The 27,441-nt window shown below is 45.5% G+C and overlaps 1 protein-coding gene across 3 annotated transcripts in view; it reads right to left on the reverse strand.

The window, feature by feature from the left end:
• The window catches only part of UNC13B (unc-13 homolog B), a 326,084-nt gene that overhangs the window by 110,260 nt on the left and 188,383 nt on the right, over window positions 1-27,441 (reverse strand). For all 3 annotated transcript variants that reach the window (XM_090037508.1, XM_090037507.1, XM_090037509.1), the window contains 6 exons: window positions 22,412-22,458; window positions 14,524-14,602; window positions 12,276-12,350; window positions 11,534-11,753; window positions 2,251-2,478; window positions 1,959-2,100 (listed from right to left, as the gene is read on the reverse strand). In XM_090037508.1, coding sequence (XP_089893634.1) covers window positions 1,959-2,100; window positions 2,251-2,478; window positions 11,534-11,753; window positions 12,276-12,350; window positions 14,524-14,602; window positions 22,412-22,458 — 791 coding nt within the window. The remainder of the gene's footprint in view (window positions 1-1,958; window positions 2,101-2,250; window positions 2,479-11,533; window positions 11,754-12,275; window positions 12,351-14,523; window positions 14,603-22,411; window positions 22,459-27,441) is intronic.

The following is a 27,441-nucleotide window of genomic DNA, read 5'->3' on the forward strand; positions in this document are numbered from 1 at the left end:
TCAGAGTCACCAAAACGTCTCTTCTTTCATCCAAGGCGAGGTGAATTGCGACACCCAGAACCATGGCACATTGACCCTGGCACAGTTTATTTTCTGCATCTTTAAATCTTGATATCTTGCCTGGTTAAATTCTATTTTCCTCGGCTTGCAAAACTCTCCATAGCTTTTGGTACCTTCTCAATTGACTACTTAAAGTCAAGTCAACACTGAGATCAATTTTCACGGCGTTTGCTGAATCATGGGTCTTTTCATAAAACTGCAGAGTAGCATCAATAAAAATCTTGACATTTATCCGATTGTGCTGTCTCTCTCCAGTGCGGTATGTGTTGTATTTCTTAAACCCGGGGTGGCATGCACTGCAACTACCATGGTAACTGCTTAGGTGTGCTAAGCCAAGGCTTTAAGGACTCCCACATGAATAAGCAGACTTATTGCTGCTTTGATTACAAAGCTATTACAATGCTAACTTGGGTGTACTTCCAGGCAATAGTTGTAAACTTAATTGAACTCAGACTGAGAAGCCTGGACAAAAATTAAAGATTTTATCATATTAACAGGGAGCACTGAAATATTTTAATTATTTTGGGAAAAAACAAATCTTATCGCACACGGTAGGTAGCAAAAGCTCTGGTGCACACGTATTCAGTTTTGAAATACAACATAAAGAGCAAGTCACAGCATGCAGAGGCTGGGATGGGGACGAGCAGGGAGGAAGGTAAGAAAGGAGGAAAAAGGGAATGGAGAGAGACCAGCTAGTGGGACACCGGCCTGAAGGAAACCAGCTTTTGTTTTGAAAAAAACTTCCAGAAGCTTTACAATCCTCCGTTTTTTTCAGTCCTTTACCATCGGTTACAATGAGCACAGTGATCACTTTGGGGTGTTTCTCATTAACTCAATGACTTATTCCTAGTCTAATAAACTCCTCAGCTTTTAGAGCTTATTTGCTATATAAGCCACTGTGCCTGAAGCCTTTATTTTGGATTTGCCTAAAATAGGTTGCTTACCTTGTAAAGAGATAATCCCTCAAGTTACCAGTCTAGGAGTTCCCTGATAGAAATAAGTGACGAGCTACTACGGCAGTGAGCTACAACCTTGTTAAGATGCCGCCGCAAGAAGTGATGGTAGGCATTCTGGTTGTGCCAGGCCATGGTTATGCTAAGTTATGGTGCCGAAAAACAGTTTGGGAGAAAGGGGCCTCCTGACCACCGGACATGCCAATAAAAAAAGAAAACGTACCAATGAGCAAAAAGGAAGTACAAACACGGCAGCTACACACGTAAAAGGCAGAACTTACTAATGGAAGTACAGGTGCTTCAACTTAGCAAGCAAAACAGATTAAGATGAACATCTTGAGACAGACAGAAAGAGAAGAGTGGGCATGAGACGGGGGTCCACAAGTATAAATACAGGAGTTGGGAGGCCTGTCCCTTGTAGAGACCTCAGGGAGTGTGAACAACATGCGATGTCTCTCCCTGTCCAGGGCAAACTTCATTAAGTCAGACTGGTTGTTAATCAGACCAACTGCTGCACTGCCCGACAGCAATAAAACTTCCTGAGCTTTCGCCCCCGAAAACATATTTGAGTTGTGTTTTCTGCGTCGCCTTCAGGACCTGAAAGACCTTCAGATTAAGGAATTTCTTTTCCCACTGTGAACGTCTATATAATAACGCTCTATGCAAAAATTGCTGGAGTAGAGAATCAATAGACAGGCCAAACAAGCAGTGAAGATAAGGTTCTGTGAACACGGCTGTGGATGGCACGCATGCCATCATAATTAAGACTCCCCTAAACAGGAACATACACTATGTAGAAGAAAAACAGAGGAAATGGATGTTACAATACTTGGTGCAGTGACATGTATTGACAAAGGAAGTAAAATAGACAGGAAATAAAATATATTCATAAAGAAAGAGAGAGAGGTGGATAAAAGCAGAGACAGACATTCAGTGAGCACTTACAAGTGGAATTTCTCCTCCCAAACAGGATTCAGGTTGCCATAAATGGTTTTCGTTCTCTTCTTTGTCTTGCCAACTTGAACAGTCACATATGGATCACTAGATCCGGTTTTGTCCTTGGCCTGCAGACCCTGAGCACAAACCACTGCAGGGGAAAAAGAAATGTTTTGTAAGCCTACCATGCTAAAAGACTGCACGTCTTTACTGTGTGAGAGCAGTGGGACACGTTATGCTGAGAAACCAGGATGCTACCCCAATTACAGCCTCCATTTAACCCCAAGAGCAGCCCGCCTACCAGTGATAGTGATCTTAGCCAACCATTTGGAGGTGCCATCGAGCACGCTCTGTTTCACGGTCTTCATTTGCTGAGCGTGGGCTAATTTGCTCTCACAAAAGACATCTCTGATCAAGTCAAAGATTTCTGGTTTGTTCCGCTCCCGAATCTTCATCCGATCCTTCATGGCCATGATGATGTTTTGGGTTCGATCCTCAGCTCCATGTTTAGAGCTCTTCTCTGCTGCTCCTGGGTGTAGCAAGGTATGAATGAGTTATCAAAAGTTTGCAAACCCAGAGGCAATCATATAAAAGTTAAGTGACGCTCAACCCTGTCACCGTGAAACTAGATTCCCTAGTACAAAGCTTCTTCCCACTGAACGGACTTAAGTTTTCACTCATGTACATCCCATTTCAACCACTAGGAAGGAAACGGCTAATCAGGGCCACATCTGTAGAAATTGCTCGCTGCCCTCCTTAAAACTCAACTTGTGTGAACTCTATGAAAATACTTGACACAGGTTAGGTGCCTGGTGTGCTGAACCTGTACTGTGCGAGCCAATTTTGTCCTACTTCCATCTGCTGTTTCACCTTCACCTTGCGTAGGCACTGTCTGTTCTGCATGAACACAGTGCTTGGCACAATACGATCTTCATCCATGACTGAGGCTCTTGGGTAATGCAAATAACTTACAGCAAAGTTGCATGAGTGCAGTCAGATACCGCCTTCGAGTAGCAAACTGTACTGTGCTGTAGCTCTGGATTCCAGAAAACATTTTATTTTTGCCACTAAGGCACAAAAGAGATGGATATTAAATGAGTTTCCTCCGCAGAGAAACGCTTTCTGCTCTAAATCCAATTTGCAACTTCATCCCCCTTTAGACACTTTCCGCGTGGGATTTCATGTGTGATCCAAAACTTACGATGAGATTTGCGATGAAACAAGTCTGCTTTCCAACGTTCCATCGTTCAAAACAGGTACGTTTCACTTTTTATTTTTAAGTTCATGTAAACCACCTAAACTTTCCAAAATCTCCCTCTGAGACATAGGTTGCTATAGCAATTCCTATTTGAAAGGCAGTAAACCAAACTGAAGGGGAGACACCTAAACCCACGAGAGAGAAAGGTGCCAGTGTAGTACATACTGCGCACTGGTCACAAATACATGACGCCAGCATGAGAACATCATCTTTGAAGGTACCCATCTACATTGGGAAACCAGGCACATTGTACACATCTGTACACCTCCAAGAACCTAATTTCATAGAGAAGCAAGGCTGGAAGGGACCCCAAGAGATCACCTAGTGCAACCAGAGATTGGACCTGCAAACCAAAAGCTTCTTACAAGGACACAGAGGGTGGTGATGCTCCTAGGAATTAATGCATTCAAGTACCCTTTTTTTAGTCATGCCAAAGGCTCATGAAAATTCAGTGCCATTTTAACATTGGATTTGGGGAACAAATACAAAAAAAGTGATTAACAAGCTAGTACACCTTAAGGCAGATGACAGAACAAGGAAAAATGGGCAGCAAGGGAAATCGAGATTAGGTAATAGGAGGAAAATCTCACTGGGAGGGTGGTGAAGCACTGGAGCAGGCTCCCTAGAGCAGTGGTGCAGTCTCCATCCTTGGAGGTGTTGAAGACCCAGGTAGACAAAGCCTCGTCTGGGATGATGTAATTGGGGCTTGTCCTGCTTTGGGCAGGGGGCTGGACTAGATGTGACCTCCTGAGCTCCCCTTCAACCCTCATTTTCTATGATTCTGTGACATAAGGCAGCAAGTAAGTGGATCCAAGCCTTTGTCTAGGCATAACATTTGCAGAGGTTCAACTGGGGACGTGTTTTTACAAGAGGCAGTCAGATCAACACAAAACCCTATGTGGGCATTCAGATCCATCTGAGAGCCAGATTGCTTTAGCTTGCTTCCTTTTTACTGGATTCACTTAAGCAGCAATAAGCCACTCAACCCTAGGTACGCTATCTGTGCATAATCCTGTGCTTGTAACTAAATTGCTTTAAAACGTTCGTTTAGCTAAATCGATGCTGGTGCGCGCCTGGAGAAAGCCAGCGGGTGACAAGGACACCTGTTAATGTGAAACTTAGCCAAGCTCTTCTTGAAGCAAACAGGTGATGATCTTGATATAACACGGGTATTCTGGATCACGTAAAACTTTCAGAGACTGGGGACTGAGATGAACAATAGGAATGTGTGCACATAAAAACCCAGCAATCTCAGCAGGAAGGCGACTGACTAATGGACTAGAGACACTTTGGCTCCCAGGGCTGTCAGGCGAATGCCTGAAATTCACTGCAATAAAAACACGAAACTCATAACTTCCCGAGTCTTACAAAGAGTAAAAAATGTATTTCCTTGGAATAGATTGCAGTCCATGGAGTTGCAAGGGTTCATTAAGGATGCTGCATACTGAGGCATATTCTCAGGGTGAGACTTGATCTAAAACAGACCATACCTTTTCAATACCTGTTAATTATTTTTCATTGTACTTCCTAGAGGCTTATTATCCTGCATTTTATTTAGTACAAGAAAGGCTTTACTGAGACAGAGCCTCAGAGCATCCAATCATTGGTTGAAGACTAAATTAAATAAAGTGTGAATTAATTATGCAATCCCAGCCGTCTCCACCTCATTGGTGAAGAACCAGTATTTTTTCACATTCCTCCCAAAGCGAGGTCTCATATCAGCCAATCGTCCCACTACAGACCTAGCATTTACTAAAAGGGAGTGAAGTGGAAATGGTCCTTAGGGCAATGCTTTGAACTTCAAACACAAAGCACTACCGCAGCATAACAAGACTCAGCCCTGAGATGTGCTCTCTATCCCTTATGTGCGCCTACATAAAGTTCTGAGATAGCTGCAAAACAGAATTGGACCGTGTTTTCAATCACAATTGTTTGGGGTCTTGAAATCTAAAATGAACCGACAGCCTGCTGACTTCATGGGAGGTCAGAACAAACTGCAAACTTAAAGGCATCGGGGGCAAAAGTGAAAGCAGCTTCATCAGGGTTTTCAGAGGAAATCCCTGACCATGCAGCACACAGCTACAAAGTGATGGTGTAGCCACGATGGTCCAGAAATTATGCGAGAGGCAAGGATTTCTGAGCGTGAGATCTTTTACTGACGCAACTGCATAGTTGGGGTAGAGTGAAATGGCTTTTGAATGCAAGACATCCTCTCTCATCAGTACTGAAGACCATCTCTCACCTCATCAGAGACCCGACAAGGGATGTCTTGTTTTGAAAGCTTCGCCAACTCTACCCCAACTACGCAGTTGGTCCAAAAAAGATCTCACCTTAAGAAATCCTTGCCTCTTGAAATGAATCATGGCACTGGTCAATGTGTGAGCGGATGCAGGAGAGGAATAAAAAAAAATAATCTAGCTATGATGATGATTCACCATCCTGGAACCAAGATCACCGCAGAATCATAACACATTAAGGATATTGGCAGTTAAATAAGGAAAAAATGAAGAATGCAGTACTGACAGTGTACAAGACAGCTGTTCAGTGGGAGGATAATGCTTAGATATTATTTGTTCTTGGAACTTAAAATAGACATTCAAGTCTAAAATACAGAGATCTTTACTCATTCGGTGCAAATATTTCCCAATACCAAATTCTGGAAGCAAGCGTGTGCTCAGCTTGTAGTGCTATAACCACCACTCATCCTGGGAACCGAAACATTTGTCATGCTGCAAACATATCCATTACATTAAACAATCCATCCTCAGAGCCAGCTTCTGGGGCTGTAACATTATCAAAGTCTTAGAAGCTTCTTATTCAGAAACAACAGTCTTGGCTTCCAGTCTGGAAATGAATCAAAAAAGTCTGGAGGACTTTGAAAGTTAGTTTAAGCTCTGGGAGTCAAAGCAGTGCTAGAAACCAGGAATGCGTGCTGCCGTCCTACACCTGACTTGGACACTGTGCCATCCGGTCAGACACCAGCAGAGTCCTGGTCATAAACGGGCCAGACACGATGCATCCAAGGGTGTAGAGGAAGGTGGCTGATGTGATTGCAAAGCTGCTGGCTGTAACCTTTGAAAACTTCTGGCGACTGGGGGAGGTCCCAGATGACTGGAAAAGGGCAAAGCTAGTGTCCTTTCTAATCCACTTCTAAGCACTGGGAGAAGGTGATCAGGAAGAGTCCACATGGATTCACCGATGGCAAGTCAACCCTGAGCAACCCGATTGCCTTCTACGATGAGATGACTGGCTCTGTGGATGTGGGGAGATGGGTGGATGTGGGGTACCTTGATTTTAGCAAGGCTTTTGATATGGTGTCCCACAGCATTCTTGCAAGTAAGCTAAGGAAGTATAGACTATCTGCTGGATAGAAAACTGGCTGGATTGCTAGGCTCAGAGGGTAGTAATCAATGGTTCAATGTCTACTTGGCAGCCAGTATCACGTGAGGTCCTGGGGCTGGTTTTCTTCAATATCTTCATCAAGGACCTGGAGGATGGGGTACAGTGCACCCCCAGCAAGTCTGCAGATGACACCAAGCTGGGGGGAGTAGTAGATAGACTGGAGGGTAGCGCTAGGATTCAGAGAGATCTTGACAAACTGAAGGATTGGGCCAAAAGTAATCTCATGAGGTTCAACAAGGACAAGTGCAAAGTCCTGCACTTAGGAGGGAGCAATCCCTTGCACCAGTGCAGGCTGGGGGTGACAGGCTGGGCAGCAGCTCTGCAGAAAAGGACCTGGGGGTGACAGGGGATGAGAAGCTGAACAGGAGCTGGCAGTGTGCCCTTGGTGCCAAGAAGACGACCGGCATCCTGGGCAGCATCGGCAGGAACGATGCAGGCAGATCGAGGGCAGTGATTCCTCCCTCTATTCAGCACTGGGGAGGCCACATCTGGAGTCCTGTGTCCAGCTGTGGGCCCCCCACGACAGAAAGGATGTGGACAAGTTGGAGAGAGTTCAGTGAAGGGCACTGAAAATGGCTAGGGGGTTGGGGGCAGGACTTGAGGAGAGACTAAGGGAAATGGGCTGATTGAGTCTGCAGAAGAGAAGACTGAGGGGGCTGAATAGCAGCCTTCACCTCCCTGCAAGTCAAGGAGCAATGGGCTCAGGCTGCAGCAAAAGAAGTTGAGGTTGGATATTAGGAAAAAGTCTCTCAGAAGGAGGGTGGTAAAACATTGGACCAGGCTCCCCAGAGAGGTGGTGGAGTCTCCATCCTTGGAGGTTTTCAAGCCCCAGCTCGACGAAGCCCTGGCTGGGATGATGTAGTTGGGGCTGGTCCTGCTTGGAGCAGGGGTTGGACTGGATGTGACCTCCTGTGCACATCATCTTTTAACTGCACCTGAATGTCCTGTCTACACTGATCCATAAATATCATTACCCACACTGCCCCCTTAGTCTCCACCTACTACCTCACTTACCACAATGCCTTCAAGAACCCAGCTCATCTGGGTACTGATTTGACTTAAGAGGATTTTTTTTAAAGGTTAATGGCAGATTAAATAAATAACCCTTTAAGTATTTTGGTATTTCTCTTCTCCCTTATCTCCTGTACATCGTTTGTCATCTTAGGTAATACGTCTCCAAGGCAGCAGCTATGTGCATCTGTTTCTAAATGCTTCTCAAACAGCAGTTTGAAGCGATCTCATAAATATAAATTGATAACCTATTTTCTGGCTCGCTCATCTCTTGTGTGGAAATAATGCCAATTATTATATAAAGGGCTATGTTCAATTTTCATCATTACAACAGAGCTGCAAAGTGTACTAAATTTTATTCACTGATTAGGTGCAAACTGCATCTGCTCATTGTACCAAATATTCAGCTTCCTAGAAGCTAGAGTGAGAAAGTCTCAGTGGAGGAAAATAACTAAATTTAATCAACTCTAAAATAGACTTGAGAATAAAGGCTCCGCTACTCTACGGTGAAGAGCACTCGAGTACACAAGCAACGTAAATAGAACAGTCTGGTTCACAAGAACAAAACCCCGAACGGCAACTCGCAATTTGAAGGTAGCATCTGAAGCCTAACAACGGAATTGGTACTGCGATCTTGATCACTGCAAATTCGTTTTACGCAAATACAACTTTCCCCTGAAGACTCGTGTGGACTGAAGTGGAACTACTACATTGGCGAGCAGGCTCCTCTAAACTGACAGTACAACACCCCCACCCCACCCCCGTTAAGAGGAAAACCTACTCTTTTGGAGTTTAAGGCACCTCGGGATGTACAAAGTCTCAGATGTATTTGATCGCTGTTGACACTACATACTTTGTTCTGGGCAGACCCAAATCCTCAGACCAAATCCTCTTCCATTTGAAAATAGGCTTTTTTTATTGGTACACAGTGACAGCAGGTAAGAGTAATGCAGGCAAGGCAGACAACATCATAGAAAATGAGGGTTCGAAGGGATGTCGGGAAGTCGCATCTAGTCCAACCCCCGCTCAAAGCAGGGCCGGTCGCAGTGGGGTGGGCAAGATGGGCTGGTGGCATGCCCCCTGTCCATGGTGGCCTTGGGACCACGCGCTGCTCCGAAATCCCTCCTCCTGTATTGTTTTCTCCTCCTGATGACTCTTCATTTCCAAGCACGGGTGATTGGACTGGTCTCCTTGTAGTCGTCATACTGTCCACGTTCTGCCCTGGCAGCATATTCCTGTGTTTCGACAAACCCATCACATGCACACATCTTAATTTGGTCATTTTCCAATGTCTTAATTTGGGTAACCCCAGCTGCCTAATTTGGTCTGTCCACCAAGACTGGAAATCCCACGGGCTCTGCAGCTGGGCACTGTGACCTGGCTCCAACGTGGCAAGCCTATCTTTATTATGAGTTTTCAGGAAACACTGTGCAGATTTCCCAGCCTGTTTGTCCGTTGGCCTCGGACACGGCGTCTGCCTTGAAGGCTGTAAAACTGTCTTAAACAGGCTTTTAGAAACCGATTAGCCTTTGCCATTGCCCTAGACAGTTATTCTAATGCAATATCTACTCTACTTACAAGCCAATTCCTGAAAGCAAATCTCCAAATATCATTTTCTAGCCAAATCGCGATACAAACAATTGCTTTTCTTCCAGGAATTGCACATGTGGATTTCAAGCGGGTGAACCAGCTGGGACCTTTGCTCATTCCTTAAAAACTTCACCTAAATCTCTTTCCAAGGTTTAGAAATAGATATCCTTTTTAAATGTGCTTGATCTTCACTTCTTTTCTTCCAGGCTGAAATCTGCAAGGGTAGAAAATACCTCCACAGGGCTGGCCAGTGCCTTTCCATAGGCCTCCAGTGGGAACATGCGTACTCGCTGCAGCCCACCTACACAGCACAACACTGAGAGCCACAAACTGATTTCTCTGCGGTGCCTCCCCCTTGCCCTGCCTTCTCTCAGGCTCCGCAGTCGATTGGGCTCCTGTTCTCAGCAGGAAATGACCCTCTACATTTCTCTCCCGACTGTCTTGTCAGATGTTGCTGTCCCCTTGCAACGTATTTTCCCCTCATACCACTGCACAGCTTGGAAGTAAAGCCACAGACCACAGGAGAGTTCAGCTTTCGATGGGTGACTGGTAGCACCAATGCCATGAGGAAGTTTCTCCTCTGCTCCACTAAGAACTAGACATTTCTTAGACCCAGGTTTCCTCCTATGGATTTTAGTCCCATTGCCCCACAGTGACACTGCTCAATCATCTCCATATCCCTGTGTCTGGTACCTATTTTCCTCCTGACTCTCCTTAGCATTGCAATAAAATACTACAAGAAGCATCATGTTTATGCATTTTAATGTATACTGGGGTGCACAAGGTTTAACGGTGCAAGGAGTTTAATGGTTTTCCTTCTCTAATACTAAGGACCATCTGCCTGATAATCAATGCTGCATGGTAAACTGCAGAAAAACTGGAACAGCAACAAACTGAACCAGGGAAACCCAGAGTGAACAGAAACTGTAATCCTCCTCTCCCTCACAGGGCCCAGCCCCCCTAGAGATCAGCAACACTTTCACCTCATTTCCTTTTGAAGGCATCTTACTGTCAATCTAAGTCAGTTTTTCCAAATTACAAATCATCCTAAGAAATAATTTATAGAGAGTAATAAAAACAATAATAATTGGAATGCACTGAATGCAAAGAATCGGATTATTTTCATTCCCTTTAAACATTTCCTTTGCTCATATTAGGTCTCGTTTACATTATCAGCTCCTGGCCCGGTTTATTGGTTTGAAAAGGTTGTTCAGACATGCAATACTGCAGAAATAACAGGAGATACAACAGGTTTATTTAGTCTAGAGAAGAAAGGTTGGAGGGGGATTGAATAGCAGCCTCCAACTCCCTGCAGGGGGTTGCAAAGAGGATGGACCTGGACTGGTCTCAGTGGGAGCAGATGACAGGACAAGGAGCAATGGGCTCAGGCTGCAGCAAGGGAAGTTGAGGTTGGATATTACGAAAAACTCTCTCACAAGGAGGGTGGTGAAGCACTGGATGGAATAGGTTACCCAAAGAGGTGGTGCAGTATCCATCCTTTGAGGTTTTTAGGATCCAGGTAGACAAAGCCTTGGCTGGGATGATGCAGTTGGGGCTGGTCCTGCTTGGAGCAGGGGTTGGACAAGATGCGATCTCCTGAGCTCCCTTCCACCCTCACTGTCTGTGACTATGATTCTTCACAGCCTACACAGCACCTGTTGCTGTAGGGTACTCATATTTCAGGCATTCACTTCAAGTGTGGTCACTAAATACCTTTGTGGATCTGGACTGTAAGACTCGAGGCCCCATTGCGCTGTGTACACAGTGAAGGAGCTAACAGCCACTCCAGAGGAGTTGACAATCAAAACAAGGTGAGCTAAGGCTGAGAAAGGAAACAGGCAGAAAGCAGCCGTGACTTGTCTGGCAGGGCAAAGGGGGAGCGAGTGAGTCAAGAACACACCCAGACTGCAGCACAGGGCTCTGCACTCGATCCTGAAGCCTTTTTCATCCTCAAACGCCACTCCCCAATCTGCAAGTTTGGGATGGAGGTAGAGAGAGGAAACGGCCTCTCTGAGCTGTGCACACATACCCAAGCATCAGTCTTCTGGGACAGATAATACACCTAAAAGAGGGAAGCAGGTGGAAGCAGGAGCCTGGTAGTCGCACAACAGTAATGCAGAGCACCGTTTCAGAAGTCTCACTTATAATCAGCAAACGTGAAGCGTTATTAGTAGCCACAGAGATTTTAATCCCAAGGTTGTCACCCATCTAAGCAAACTGACCATGAAAAGGCTTCAGCCTGAGTTGCCTGGTGAAAACATTTAAAAACAACTGCTCCCTCCTCCCTTCCACTATGGACAGGTTACAGCAAAAAGCCACTCACTCTGTAAGCAGTCGGCGTTGAGCAGGTCTTGGCACTTCTCGTGACACTTGACCCCACATTCAGTGCAGCGCATGCCCTGCCGAGCAATGCCCCACAGGAGCCCCTCGCACTCGTAACAGTACGTGGGAGTGGTGGCTGTCCACACCTCAAAATTGTGAGGGGTTGTACAGGAGATGGGGTAAATTAAGGCTTGAAGTGTCTTCTTATATACATGAGATTTCTGAAAGACCAAAACATGCACCAATCAGCAGCTGAGGTTGAGATAACAAACCTGCAAGACGACTGTTTTCTCCTGGGAGGAAGGAACCACTTTTGACAGGGAACATGTTACTGTTAAACCAAAAAAATTAAAGCTCGTCATGTGATGAAGATGGAGCTATGTGCGAGGTAGCTAGGCCTGCTCACTCAAGGACCCAGCAGCAGCACGAAAACAGCTTTTCAAATCAGCTATGCATATAAACCATAATCATAACCAGGTCTGTAGGTAACTGGCACATTGCAGCACCAAGTTCTACCTATCGTCTCTTGGTACTTTACAATTCAGCCCCTTAAATACCATCGTCGTGTTCTTACCTGGGACAGGACAGCTTTGTTTCCATGTTGGTTTATAAAGCAGGTAATGCAGGGCGCTTTGCAGCGATGCATCCCTGCAGAAACATGCAGCGCTGGGCAAAGACCCCAGGAAAAGCAGGACCAAAACCCACGTCGCCACAGTCCCTGGGAAACCAGCCACTCTACTTACCAGCTCCTCATCCTTGAGAGATGTTCTCGTGGCCATTGCTGAGGTAATTCCAGCCTTCCGGGACTGAACCAGTGACTGAGGAGACAGAAAAAAATACCAAGCAGTCATTTAGCATCCCTTATATACAGTTCCACTCATGCCACATACTTGTACATGTGCAAGAGGGAAGGCACTGTCAGGCCCGTAGTGAACAGAAGTCACCAGCCCTCTGTTTCATTGACTTAAAAGTCATCTCTTCTACCCCAGGAAGAGACATGATGCATCCTTTTAAAGCCTAAAAGCCTGTTTCCAGGTCTTGTTTCTGTCTGCCTCAAAGCACCTGGCTCCGGCATCATTTCTATTATTTTCCATCTAGGAATCACAGGTGAAAACTGGACTCTCCTTCAACCTTGCATGAGACAGCAGATAGCAAACATTGCCATTCACAACATACGATGTTCTCGACTCCTGCCCCAGCTTCTACATACAAATTCATTCATAAACAAGGAAATTCAATGCTCCACTTCGTAACGCAAGGAACCCAAGAAGGGACAGCTGGATGGGGCAAGACTGGGAAGGGAGGGATTAAAATAAATGGGCTGGGTGAGGTGAGAAGGGCAGCATGCGTTTGAATGCGTCTGCATGCCACATTCAGCAGCCATCACTGATCATAATGAACACTTCTCTCTCAGTAGTTTCCTCCATGCCTTGAGCAAAAGGTCTGCAGTCTTAGGCTACTGCTCCTTCAGTACATACCACTGGCATTAAGTGATATCTGGAAGGCTAAAAGAACAGATTATAGCCTTCGGCCAATGACTCCAGCTGCATGAAGAAGTCATAGGGAAATGAAAGGCAATGTTGCTGGCTCTCCTGAAGCCAGAGAACCCTCTCAGGAGACATGCCTTGCTCCGATTTATGCTGTTTGAGGACGGGATTGAAAAGGTTCATTCAGTTAGTGATGTGGTTGAGGGGGCAGAGCTCTGTCTGCACACACACCGTGGCTCTACAGAACTCCAAATAAAAAAACCCCAACACAATAGTGAAAGGAGCCGATGGTTTTAAAAAACAGAAACAAAAGGCTCTGGTTCTGGTGATGACTTGTTGGACAATTTAAATCTCCACTTACCATGGCCTGCAGACAGAGAAAGAGAAGGCATACAAAAGAAGTGTGAAAGGTTAATTTTGTGACCACAAAGATTTCAGGGATAAAAGCAGCTGAAAAAAATCGCACACGACACTTCTCAAATGAGCAGACAATTAAATCTGGTTTTCCCATAAGAATGTATAGGGTTTGGCAACTTCGTAAGCAACCTTCTTTAGACAAAATTTCTAGAGTTAGATCGTGACAGGTAGGTAGGAAGACAGGTAGGTAGACCGAAGCAATACAAGCCAACACAGTGGGCTTAAGTTAAACTCACGTGCCATTATGTCAGTGTAACAAAGCTGATTACACTATTTAATGGTTGCTGTTGGAACATTTAAATGCTAAATTAATGGGTCACAATGATAGAAATTAAAAAAAAAATTGAGTTGCCCAACCATGCCTGTGTATAGTCTAAGACACAGAAGGCACATTTATTTTCTTCTACTATTTCCTTATCTCCCAGTTATATCACCCAAATATTATTATCAGCATTTTTACTTTTGTCACCATAATTTAGAGCCAGTACAGCAACAGTGGGGAAAAAAGCCGACCTAATTTTTAATAAAAAAGATTACTGCAATAAATTACCTTGAATAAATTAAAACAAGAAAGTGTCTGCAAAGCCAGGCTTCATTCTGACAAAGATTTTTCAAAGCAAAATGTTAATTTTTAACACATTCTACTCACAGCAAGGTTGCTGGGACTCTGTGTAGTAATGAACTAAATACCAGAATGCAGGCCCAAATACCAGGGTTTCAAATATAGATTTAAAAATAAAGCTACATGGGCACATGCTAGGAAAAAGCTGGCTTTCAAAAAAGTGATTGTGAAAAGCAAACCACTTTCATGTTCACTCCTAACAGAAAGTGTTACTGCTTTGTGTTCAGAAAAAGATAATTCAGTGTTTATACAGATAGACTTGTAGCTGAATTACAAGCCATTGATTTTCTAATCACAATTAATCAGGAGTAACTTCTGCCAGTTTGATTAAATCATCATACGAGCTTATTTAAATTAATAGGAGACCTACAATCACTTTAAGTAACAATGAACATCATTGCACCCCAAGGGGGAAAAAAATGATTACAGCAATTACTGTACTCATGGGGAGAGAAAACGTCTTACCAAGTCACTGACAAGCGGAACTGGTTTCTTTTTGCGTAGATCAGGCATGCTGTCAATGCCATAGAGACCACCCGCAGGCCTGGAAGTACAGGAGGGAAAACATGTCAGCAAAGTCATAGGAATGACACAAGCGTGTCAGTCTGACACCTACAATCCAACAGAAACCAAACTCTGCCTTCTGCAAACCCATCATTAAACTTAAATCAACGCATATGAGACTAAATGAACTTACATGTGAATCCTAAACTCAACAACCTGCAGAAAACGTGAGGCCCTAAAACAAAGAATGTATCAGTTCTGACTATTTGGGGCACATGTAGACTAAATGAGGGGCATGTGTGCATGACACTTTAAAGCAGGTTACTGTTTTTGTACCGCTTTAATGGTGTCAGTGTTTGCACACATCAGCGGTGTATTGCACATTAATTCCAGCCGCTTTAGCACATTTGGCGGTGTAATGCATCTTAAATGACTTTGGGGTGCAGCAAACTAAAACACCTCTGAGGAGCTTTAGTTTGCTGCTGTACAGCTGCAGAGCAAAGCTCCTGGCTCCATGTGGCTCAGGGAATGCAGAGACAGCCTTTGCAGGCAGCCTGGCAGCAGCCCGGGAAGGCAGGCTCCACCGAAGATAAAAGGAAAAAAAAAAAAGCACGGTGAACCTGATCTTTTTTCCCCCCCTGGAGCCTACCTGCCTGCATGAGCTGCACAGGGACTTGGTCCTTCCCTCCACGGTTGCGGTACCCCCTGGGAGCACCTGAGCCAAGTGCCTGCAGGTGGGTGCTGCCAGGTGGGGGGGTGGCTGCTGCCACAAATGTAAGCACCAGTCCCCGCGCCCCCCCTTTCCCTCACAGCCCAGGGACCACTCCGCCTGCCAGCAGCTCGCCCTCCCCACCACCGGAGAGACAGGTAAGACATGGGCATACATGACACAGGGCTTACTTCACCCTAAATTGAAGCAGCATTTTAAAAAACCCACCACTTCAAATTAGGGCACCTGGTTCATCTACACACGCAATCTGATGCACGCTGCCTCCTTTTGATGAAGCTAAATCTATGATTTCCCTCTAGCATGTTTTATGTCGTGAAACCCCTTTGGAAACCTGGAGAACGTGCTCGTCTCTCTCATTCTTCTCAATATTCCTCAAAGAAGTCGGTTTTAATGAGGAATTGTTTATTTGCTGGTAACGAGTGGACAAGAACCATGCTACGATGCGACTATGAAATGAAAGAGGAAAAAACATTGAAAGAGGGGTAGGATCAGACTACAGGTCTATAATGCACTGCCACTCCCTTGAGTCTAAGAGAAGACTTAGTCTTAGGCCTTGGGCCATGTCATTTTTACAATACAATCCAAATTGGGGGATACCAGAGAAGAGATGTTATACCCTCTTCAGGTGGGTGCTTGTTTCTGCTGCCTGGAGTCAGAACATTAGCAGCAGCCTTGGCCAGACTTGATTTATTACCATGACTTAGGAAACACGGGACCGCTGGGGTCATGGAGAGTCATGCCAACCAGGATACCGGTGGACAAAGTCAAGAGTCCAGTGCCACCCACCCCACACACAAACACATGTCTGAGCTGCAGTAGAGTCTGTCAATCCCGGTTTGGCCTCATCAGCCACCTTCAGACAGACAGATAAGACCTACATGGAAAACAATCATCCTCAACTGCGAGGAACTGCCGAAGCAGCAGCAGCAGCAGCTCAAAATATAGAAGGTGTTTAATTAACAGCACCCAGAAGAGATGCAAAGTTTTTATTTTAAAGCAAAAAATAAAAGATTTTCCTTTGTGAACATGAACTTTGATACCTGTTGGCATACAGACTTCCTTTAAGCAACAGAAGGCATGCCTTGATCATGTCTGTAATTCTAAATGGAAACATAAGGCTGGAAAGGACCCCCTGGGTGACTGAGTCCAGTTTTCTGTGATTGCAGGCAACGTGCAACCACACGGCCTGCATCCTTTAATGGATATGTCCAGCTCCATCTTAAACCTAGTTAGGAGTAGTTGGGCAAAAAAAAAATAATCTAGTTTCCATAAATAGCTAAAAACATGACATACCCTCCTGACTTAAGTGCCAGCCAGCCATTAGTAAAGTTGGTAATGGAGTGAATGACTGAATTCCTTCCATGGAGACCAGGGCCATTTCCTTGGCAACACTTAGAGCTTGCAGAATTAAACAGTATAGTCTGTTTTCCTTGATGCAGAAAACAGTTGCAAGAAATCTATTTGGGTCATTGTCTCAAGTGACAGCGTTAGGCAAATGTAAGTTTGTGCTCAAAGACCGGTTTGTGACTGAAAGTTAAATGGCTCAGTAAATTCCCTGCAATCATCAGCTAAAACCCAGGGTGAAGGCAGTATGTTAACTTTGAAAGCTATAAGCACGCAGTCCTTCAGCTTCAATGAGCTTTCACCAAATTTCAAGTAAAGCCAATGTCTTTAAGTGAATGCTCCACTTCTCCCTACAGAGAAAATCTAGGGTGGATCAACAAGCCTCCATGGACAAGTGACTGATACCCACAGTCCCATACTTACTTGACTTTTCTTCCAAAATGTCCTGAAATGGTACTGCCATCATCAACAGCACTCTCCATGACCGCAGGTACTGAAGGCACTGGCCGATGTCACTGCACAGCCACTGGCAAGAATATTTGAGCGCTTGTGGCACACAGGCCGGGTCCCAGAGGACTGGAAAAGGGCCAATGTGGTCCCTAGTTTCAAGAAGGGGAGGAAGAATCCAAGCAACTACAGGCCAGTCAGTCAGTCTCACCTCCATCCTTGGTAAAGTCTTTGAAAAGATTATTAAGGCTCATATATGTGAGAGCCCAGCAAGAAAAATTATGGTGAGGGGAAACCAGCACGGGTTCGTAGCAGATAGATCATGCCTGACTAATCTAGTCTCTTTTTATGACCAGGTTACAAAACACCTGGACACAGGAGTAGGGGTGGATATCATTTACTTAGACTTCAGGAGGGCCTTCGATACGGTATCCCACCCCATACTGGTGAACAAGTTAAGAGGCTGTGACTTAAATGATTCCACAGTCTGGTAGGTGGCAAACTGACTAGAGGGTCGTACCCAGACAGCGGTGGTGTATGGGTCGGTATCGACCTGGAAGGACGTGGGCAGCGGGGTCCTGCAGGGCTTGGTCCTTGGACCGATACTCTTCAATGCCTTCATCAGTGACTTGGATGAGGGAGTGACATGTACTCTGTCCAAGTTTGTGAATGATACAAAACTGCAGGGAGAAGTGGGCAGTCTGGAGGACAGGGAACAGCTACAGGCAGACCTGGACACGTTGGACAAATGAGCAGAAAACAATACAATGCGATTTAACAAGGAGAAATGCAAAGTGCTGCATCTGGGGAGGAAAAACGCCCACCACACCTACTGCCTAGGAAAGGACCTGCTGGATAGCACGGAAGTGGAAGGAGATCTTGGAGTCCTAGTGGACTCCAGGATGAACATGAGTTGTCAGTGTGACAAAGTCATCAGAAAAGCTAAGTGCACTTTATCATGCATCAGCAGATGCATGACAAACAGAACCAAGGAGGTGATACTTCCCCTCTGTTGGGCGCTGGTCAGACCGCAGCTGGAGTACTGTGTCCAGCACTGCAGGAGGGATGTGGATAACCTGGAGGGTCCAGAGAAGGGCAACTCATATGGTTAAGGGCTTGCAGACCAAGCCCTACGAGGAGAGACTAGGGCACCTGGACCTCTTCAGCCCCCGCAAGAGCAGGTTGAGAGGTGACCTTGTGGCAGCCTATAAATTCATCATGGGGGTGCAGAAGGGAATTGGTGAGGCTCTACTTACCAAGGCACCCCTGGGGGTCACAAGAAATAATGGCCATAAGATAGCAGAGAGCAGATTTAGACTGGACATTAGGAGGAACTTCTTCACAGTTAGAATGGCCAAGGTCTGAAATGGGCTCCCAAGGGAGGTGGTGCTCTCCCCTAGCCTGGGGGTCTTCAAGAGGAGGTTGGACAGGCATCTGGCTGGGGTCATCTGAACCCAGCACTCTTTCCTGCCTATGCAGAGGGTCGGACTTGATGATTTATTGAGGTCCCTTCCGGCCCTAACATCTACAAATCTATGAATCATTCTTGATGAGATTACAAAAATTTAGCTGAAAAATGTAATTAAATAGATCTAACAGACTTCTGGAAAGTCTTTAGCTTTGGATCACAGGAAAGTAGGACTGGAAAAAGACTTCAAGGTCATCTAGTCCAGCCCCATGCTCAAGGCAGGATTAGTCCCAACTAAACCATCCCAGGCAAGCATCTTGAACATCACAGCATTTCAATTAAATCACAGAAATAATAGAAAATGAGAGTAGGAAGTGACCTCAGGAGTCCATCATCTAGTCCAACCCCCTGCTCCAGGCAGAACCAGCCCCAACTACATCATCCCAGACAAGGCTTTGTCTACCTGGGTCTTAAAAACCCCCAAGGATGGTGACTCGACCGCCTCTCTGGGTAGCTTATTCAGCATTTTACTACCCTCCCTGTGAGAATGTCTTCCCTAATATTCAACTTCAACTTCCCTTGCTGCAACTTGAGACCATTGCTCCTTGTTCTGTCCTCAAATGATGAGCGCTATCGAACATCAAAGCACATGCTGGATGGATTAAGAACTGGATGAAAGATCTCAACCAGCAGTTGGCAATAGGAAACCATCACTGAATGCAGGTGTTCCTAGTGAGGTGTTAAAGAGACCAAAGCTAGACCTAACCCTGCTCAATGTTTTCATCAACGATCTGGAAGTAACAAGAAAACGAATGCTGAGAGCTTGCACACAAGACGCAGGTTGGCAGAATGGTAAATAAGAAGCCAGGCCAGTCACCATCCCTTGGGAAGCTGGGCCTGTTCAGACTGCCTTTCACTACAACTGAATGCAAAGCTAGCAGGGCAAGGAACCAGGGATGGAGTCCAGCGCACCAGCAGAGAGGGACTGTACCCTGAGCAGTCTCTGGGGGCCAGAGGATAAGCAACCGAACGTCAACACTTGGTGTGATATTTATGATAAAAAAGGCCAACAGACTCTTTAGATGTGTAACCAGGAAGCCGTGAATAGAAGCAGGGAGTGATTTTTACCCGCAAAGAGAGAACGGACCAAACAGGTCCTAGAACAGCAGTGCTCAAGCCCCGTGGCCAGCTGAGTGGTGCGGGGCCAGTCCACGGGCTGGATCGAGTCCTGGGGCCTGACACAGCCCCCACTCAGTCCTGGACACTGGGGCCGGGCACCCGATCTGGCGCACCGGGCTTGGGGGTCCCCATGGATCTTGGGAGGAACAAGGGACAGAGACCAAAGCTACAAGAGAGAGGGACTATGCCGCCACCACCCCCCGGCCGCAAAGTTTCCAGACCTGTGGGAGTCCCACAGGCCAGACAACAGCACTCCAAGCCAGATCTGGCCCTTGGGCCAGGAGCTGGGCACCCCTGCTTTAAAACCCTGGGTCCAGTTCTGGCATCCACACTATAAAGAGAAGGAAAAAAAAGAGATGGGTGCTGGGAAAAACACTGGGGGTGGGGAGTGCTGAGAAGCTCAGCCTCTTTGCTTCATCAGAAAAGACTGATCAAGTCACCTCTAAACATCTCTGCAGGGAGCAGAAGCTTGCTCACAAAGGGCTCTTTGGCCTAGGATTGACAGCAGGAAGGTGATGCTAGGCAAGTTCAGACTTGAAATGAAGTGCTTTGCCCACCCAGTAATGGGACTTATTGCACCGTTGTTCCAGTTCTCACCAGCTCACCAAATGCCCATTGCTCAGACAAAAATATAGGCAGCACTACAAACAGCTTGAATGTGTGCACGCTCCCTTTCTGGAGTGTTGTACGGGCATATATTGCACTACAAAAGTAACGTGCATCTGAGGCCCAATGTGCACACAGCAGGTTCACACGCAATAGGACTGAATGCAATTTGGGCGGCGCTATTACAGAGTGAGGGGCTGGAAGAGGGAATCAGAACTGGAGTGTCTGATTATCTGCATGAAAACTGCCTGTTACGCTGTACTGTAGATGAGCCTGATTCTGAAATGAAGTACTATTTTTAAGCATTTGCAGTAAATAGCTATATTACAGTGGAAGTATCCTCACTTAGAAAGAATGTTTGTCTACCTATTAGTGCAAGCCTCATGATGAGGTGCACCTCATGTCTTAAATAAGAGTTAGGAGAGCAAAATACAGGTTGAGTGGATGATGATAACCGATTGCAATGATAATGAATAATCAAATTAACATGCCAGCGAGCAGCAGATGGGATACTGTAACTTTGCTTTTCCAACTTAACACTTAAGGCTTGTTACATTTTAATATAATGAGCTGTATGATATCTGGTGTGGGGCTACCAATACTGAAAATAATGCGCTCTTTCAACCTATCTTCAAGTATTGACAGTTCAATTAAATTTCATCCGATGAACCACATTCTTGCATTCCACATAGTGAAAAAATGTGAAATGATTTTTCCCCCTTTGAAGCAAACACAAGTTTTTGTAGAACAGAGCAAATCATCTGCCATGAACATTATTTTTAAATAAGTCACCATTTAAAAATATCGTTCTACTCATCCGTCAGGCCAGTAAATCATCTCATGCGTGTGCGAAAAGATACATTCATTATACTAACTCCTCGTTAAAGAAGGGAATAGAAGGTGTTGTTTACAGCTCGAACAAATCACTATCTTCTGCTGCTGCTAATTGCCAGTTCTCCGGCAGCCCGTGAGCGCCTGCGGGAAGCGTGGTGTTGCTAGGCAGCATGAGGCATCCGCAGGTGTGGCAGGAAGCTCTGCGCGGCACTGCCGACACGACCAAATTACTAAAAAGCAGAGAGCCACGAAATGAAGCTGCCTTCCGTCTAACTTCATGTTCAATTTGGGAATCTCCATTACGAGATCTCATCTATACAGGTGGAGACGTAATGGCACGCTGAGACTTCAGGACAACTGCTGCTACGGACCAGCATCTATTGTGTAGCGCGCACAAGCGCTGGGAGCCAGTGGGGTTCAAACACAATAGAGCGCAGCCAACACGGCCCTAATCACATACAAGACACAAAATCAAACGGCACATCAAATGCATCCTCCTGTTTGTTCCAAAGAATCTTGAATGCTTTTAGAAGAAGCCACAGTGTTGACATATATTATGCAAAGTATCGTGCTGACTTTACATGTAAATCGGGATTTGTCGGCTCCAGTGGCTGCAGCTAGCGCAGCACCAGACATGGAAATGGCATGTCATCTCATGCTGACCAATAATCATTATTTTACAAGACGACACAGCACAGCCTGCAGAGTTTCCCTGGTTTTATTCGCATGCTGTATTGACTGTAATTACTTCAAGAACAGGAGACTTTCCCCAACTTCTTTAACTCCATTTTTTCCAGCCGTGAGGAAAAAAAGAGAATCTAAACCGGGAGTGAAGCTCAGCATTTATTCGGAGCTCTTGCTTTTTCCTTTCCCCTTCTGCCAGCTGACTGACTAACTCAGAGAACGAGATGGCATACAAAGTCTCCACCGAGGATCTCGGCATGAAACCACTCTACAGCATAGCATGGATTCTTAATGACGATTATTATATATGCCTATATCTAGCACATTGGGCATTGGGAACGGCATTTCCAGTGCTGCTCTTGATCTCAGCTCTCCTGAATAGCTGCTCAGTATACTCTGGCTTGATCAACTCTCTCAATTTAAAGGATGTTGTGAAACATATGAGCCCACTGGACTTGGGGGAGATCTAGTCATTTTACTATCCATTGGATCCGTTTGCAGAGAAATGCTGTAAGCAACACACAATCTGCAAAGTGATTCCAGCTTTACGTGAAGTAAGATATTATACAGTGCAACAAGTATGTGGAGAAGGAAAGAGTTTCGAGCATCCTACTTACCCTCCTTTGAGCCAAGGTTGCTTTGATGGATCTCCATCATCTTGACCCTTAAACAGACAAAAGGCAAAGTTAGTTTCCGGAATAAGACTACCAGAAATAGGTCGGTGGGGTATGGTTTGGGAGAAAGAGCAACCAAATGAAGTACACGTCATGCGGGTAAATGCACACAAACACTCCGTGTCTAGCAGAACCTTAGATGACTGCAAGAAGGCAGAACAGCTCATGGGGACACGCATGGCGGACAGGAGCTCATCCAACACCTCGGAGCAGGAACAAAAGAGCCTGTTCAGTGCACCTCCCCTTTCCAAATGAGTCTCGGATGACTGACCGGCCTTCTCTATCCAACCAGGGAATCCCTTATTGCACCGGAGACCAGCGTGGGCCAACCTTTGTGCAAGGTGTGCCCCAAATGAACCCCACACCCTCCTCAAGGGCCACTCTACTCCCCTGCCCTGGCCAGCTCTGCTTTCTGCTCCCTAGCCAATCTGCCCCCTCCTCATTCTGCCACATATCACACAGGCTGCCTGTGCCACTTACGGGATGCAAGCCATGGGCTGGCCACCCCTGTGTTAGCCCATCATGCTTAACACTATAAATACAAAATCCAGCTGTAAGAACTGAACAAACAAAGGGCTGATGTGAGGTCACCGGCAGAGTGAACGTCCTTTCCTTTGCAAAGTGATCTATCGAGGTGCTGGCATTTATTCGTGCCCATCAGAAAGGCATTGCAACCATATACTGGGATACCTACTGGTACAGGACACCCTGCACGGCGCCAGGAGAGCTGCAATGCCTCAGCACCCAGGAAGAACCCCACAACTCTCTCAGACACGCGTCACTCCACGCCAAACTTACACACGGCTCGTCAGACGTTTGTGAGCAAAATTTCATTTGACTTGGAGGATTTTTTTGAAATGGAAATGTATTTGTCTGATGAATGGAACAGCCTGAGACTTAGGATTTACGTATTTACTTTGTCCCTTCAGGAGGCAACAAGTTGGTTGTGCAAAAAAAAGAAATGGTTTGCACTCTACTTATAACCAGAAGATCGCTGGGATTTCTATCCCAACTCTCATGGCTCATGTACTTGTTCCAGCAGCTATTCTGAGGTATGGGAATGAGATCGGGACATCCAAGAGTAGGTTCAGCTCGACTAGTATTCTTGCATTTGTAGAGTCAAGAGTCCAACTTGAACAAAATTACTGCATTTAGGATTTTTCCCCCTACATTTTGAGGTCTCCAATTAGAGGCAAGTATAAATCAACTTTTTTTCTCCTACAGACAAGTATCCACTCCAGGACTCCTATACCAAATGTAAAGGGTATCTGTTGGTGAATACTTGTCAGTCTAACAATGCATGGAAAACAACAGAGAACAGCAGAAAAAAAGAAAAAGGCAAGTCTCATCTGTTATGGACTGAGCTAACTACAAGTCCTGCTTGCGCCCAAGCTGAAGGCTGTCCTGGCTGAGGATCTGGGCATTTGGGTTGAGGACCAGAGACAACAGGGAGGTGGGCCTGACCTTTCAGCACCTCAGAAGTCTAGATATAAAAGAGGGTATTAGAAAATATTAGGTTTTCCTCCCATGTCCTCAGGTAGCCGTACACATGGAAGACTGTCCTCCTGCCCTCTGCACGGGTCCCTGGGCATCCCACGTGAAGCTGTACTACCAGCGCCTCCTCATCGGAGCCCGACGTCCCCCTGCCCCTCTGCACTGAGCAAGGAAGAACAGGGGCAATGGGATGGGAGACCGTGGGAATAGAGAAAAATGGACTTTCCTTTGGAAGTACAAGCCTGGGTCCAGAAGTGAAGGGAGGAAGTCTCTAACCTTTCCTATTAGCATCCAGAGACGGGGATAAAAAGAAGATCGTTATAAAAAGTCACACCCAGCTGAATTTATAAAATGTTGATCACAGTAACACAGGGAAAGAAAAGCAGCTTCTTCCACTGGAATAAGTGGCTGAAGATATTAAATACAAACCAGCCCTGATTTACTGCTAAGGGTAACTTCTTAGCATATAAAGAGTGCGCTAGGCAAAGTAATTTGCTTGGTTTGCTGGAGATGCCCCAAATTAAATGCTTAATCTTCACAAAATGAATATGCCCAATTTACTGTTGTCCACAATCTTTTAAATATGTTTAGGGAAGTATCAGGTATGAGGAAAATCCTCTGAATGACACTTGGAGGGATTTCAGATCCATTCAGATGACTAAGCACTTCCAAAACAGATATTGGGAGTAAGCAGGGTGCCTGCTAGAAGTGGAAATAAGAGGATTGATCTGCAAAGAAAGGTCCATCTTGAAGGTCGAAAAACAATGTAGAGAGAAAACAAGAAATGCCAGAAGTCAGTTTAGGCCAGGCACCACAAAGGGAATTAAAACAAACAAGAGGCTCTTTGGGCAGACTAATGCAAACACAGATCAAAAAGAGGAGCGGTGCACCAGCAAGGAGGCAGCAGTGGTTAGAAACCACCCAGATGTGGCCCGAAAATCTAAACAACTGCTTTGCCCAAGTCCTCAATAAGGACGATACTGTTGAACATGGAGGCAAAGGCAAGACGGCAATGGAAATGAACCCAATCCCAGGGAAAGCACAACTCAAGAGACTGATGGGCTCAAGTCAGGGAAGCAGATAATCCCCACCTGAGGGCTTGGAAAGAACTGAGCACAAAAGCCACAAGCCGTATAACAAGTCCCTTTAGTGAGTTCATCAAGCTGGAAATTTGTGCAATACACTAGAAGAACAGGGAACGCAGCACCTATCAACACTCATCTCGCTGGACATCAGTAAAATGCCTCCTGGGGCACGAGTTAAAGTGGGGAAGATTGAGATTAGTACGAACATTTGGAGGAGGGTAAACAGCTAGCTAGAAGGGAAAATGCAAGCCAGCTCCAAAAGGAGAAAGGCCGTTAGCAGAGTTCTTGCTATTAGCACTAGGATCATTTATGGGACTGTGCTTTTTAATGTGTTAATTATTACCCTCAGCAGAAAAAGTTGACATGTGCTGATAAATCAAAGCTGGCAGGCACTGCCAATATAGGAGAGGAGCAAGATAATGTACAGGAAGAAATGGATGACCTTAAGGACTGGAAAGGTAGCAGTGGGATGGCATTTAATAGCACAGCGTTCAAGGTCACATGCTTGAGGACTAACCAGTATTTCCTCTGGAAACAACAGAGGAGACAAAGACCTAGGAATATTTGCAGTGATGATGACTATAAGCCACCAAATAATGTGGCCACGAAGAGGCAACTATGATCTAACGATGCATCAGACAAGGTATTTCCAGTAGAGACAGGGAAGCATTAGTGACCCTGTTCAGGGCACTGCTGAGACCTCAACTGGAGTGGCATGTATAATTGCTATCACCCACATTCAGGAAAGAAAATTTCAGACTGGATGTGTCATCATACAAGAACCACTGCATTGGTCCAAAAACAATGGGTGCAAATTGGCTACAGATACATTTCAACTGGAAATTAGAAGGCGGTTCATAACATACACCCACCCCTTCAAAGAGAAGGGGGGAGAGGGCAAGAAGCTAACGCGGTTCAAGTAGGAGCTGGATCAGTTTATGACTGGTATTATTTGATGTAGTGCCTGCAACATCAGAGGCTGGACCTGCGACCCATGTACCACTTCCACGTGCATTCAAGAAGCCTGGGCCTGGTGCTCCATAAATTATGATGCCCACATTGGGAATCAGCAAAAGACAGAAGGACTGTAAACATGGTGCAGCCCCAGGACATCTTATACCCTGCCATAGAGAGAAGGGATGCCAGACAGGCATGCTGCTAGAGCAGAGGAGAGCTTCCCATGCTCTGCACATCAGGAAATGAGAGCATTCAGCAGCAGACGATGGGTCCGGGCGATGCTCCTTGGGCCAGCACAGAGCTCGCAGGGTGTGCAGATAGCACTGTTAGCTCAGAGACCAGACTGCAGTTAGCCAGGTCCAACTCCCAGTCCAGTATGCGTCACACTGGCACAACAGATTAAATGAGAGATGGATGCAGAGAGAGTTCAGGGTGACAGCTGATGTTTTAGCCATCGCTCTGCCAACGTGAGCAGGGAAGACAGGCAAAGAGAAACCCCTACACTAACCTCAATCCAGGCATCCAAACAAAATAACTGGGGAGTGGGTTGCTCCTTTAACCATCCCAGTAAGGCACGAGAGACCATTCACGTAGCTCCTCCGGTTGCACAGGGATTATGGACCACGCATCCCAGAAGCTGGCTCAGAATCATGCCCCACCTGTGCTGAGCTAACACTGATTTTGCTCATTTGTATTCATGTGTAAAACCATATCCAGTGCCCCATTAGTGGTTGTTATTGTAGGAAAGGAAACTCGAAGTGTCACAGCCCTATTTGGTTATATACTTCCAGTGCTGGCAGCCGATAATTTTACAAGCTTGGAGCCCATCCAGCAAAACACTTACTACCACGGTAGTAGCAGTGCTTACTACGAAGCGGGCAGACCACATTGCTCCCAGTAGCATTTAGCGAAGGTCTGGGGCATAATTCAGTGATTTTCCTACTAACCAAGAACCACGATTAACAAAGAACTTTAATGACCACACAAAAACACAGGTCATATTTTGGGATAATGAAGCAAAGCTAACAGAGCCCCTTACTTCAAATTTGGTATTAGTTTTAGCACGGCCCAAAGGCTCACGGAAACCTACACAAAAAACCCCTGGAGAACTTGTAGCATACAGGTGCAGCAAGGACTGGGATTACCAATCACGTGACACAGCTATTCCAAAATAATCCGACAGCATTTCATGCTAGATTGCAAATTATTTCAGACAAATAAAAAAAGCTGTTTCAATGGCAAGATAAAAGGAACATTTATGTGCTTTTGTACAAAGAGCTAAATTTCATGTGAAAGAAATAAATGCATATATAGCTGTCAAAAATATCAAGTGTAGAACATGAAAAGTGAAAAAAAAAAATATATAAAAAAAAAACCACAGAGCTACTAGGGTGAAGGGAAAAGTGCTGCTTTTTAAAACCATTTTATTTTTTGTAA

Source organism: Crocodylus siamensis, chromosome 3, assembly GCF_052110815.1.
Source record: "Crocodylus siamensis isolate JL-2025a chromosome 3, ASM5211081v1, whole genome shotgun sequence".
Taxonomy (NCBI): domain Eukaryota; kingdom Metazoa; phylum Chordata; order Crocodylia; family Crocodylidae; genus Crocodylus; species Crocodylus siamensis.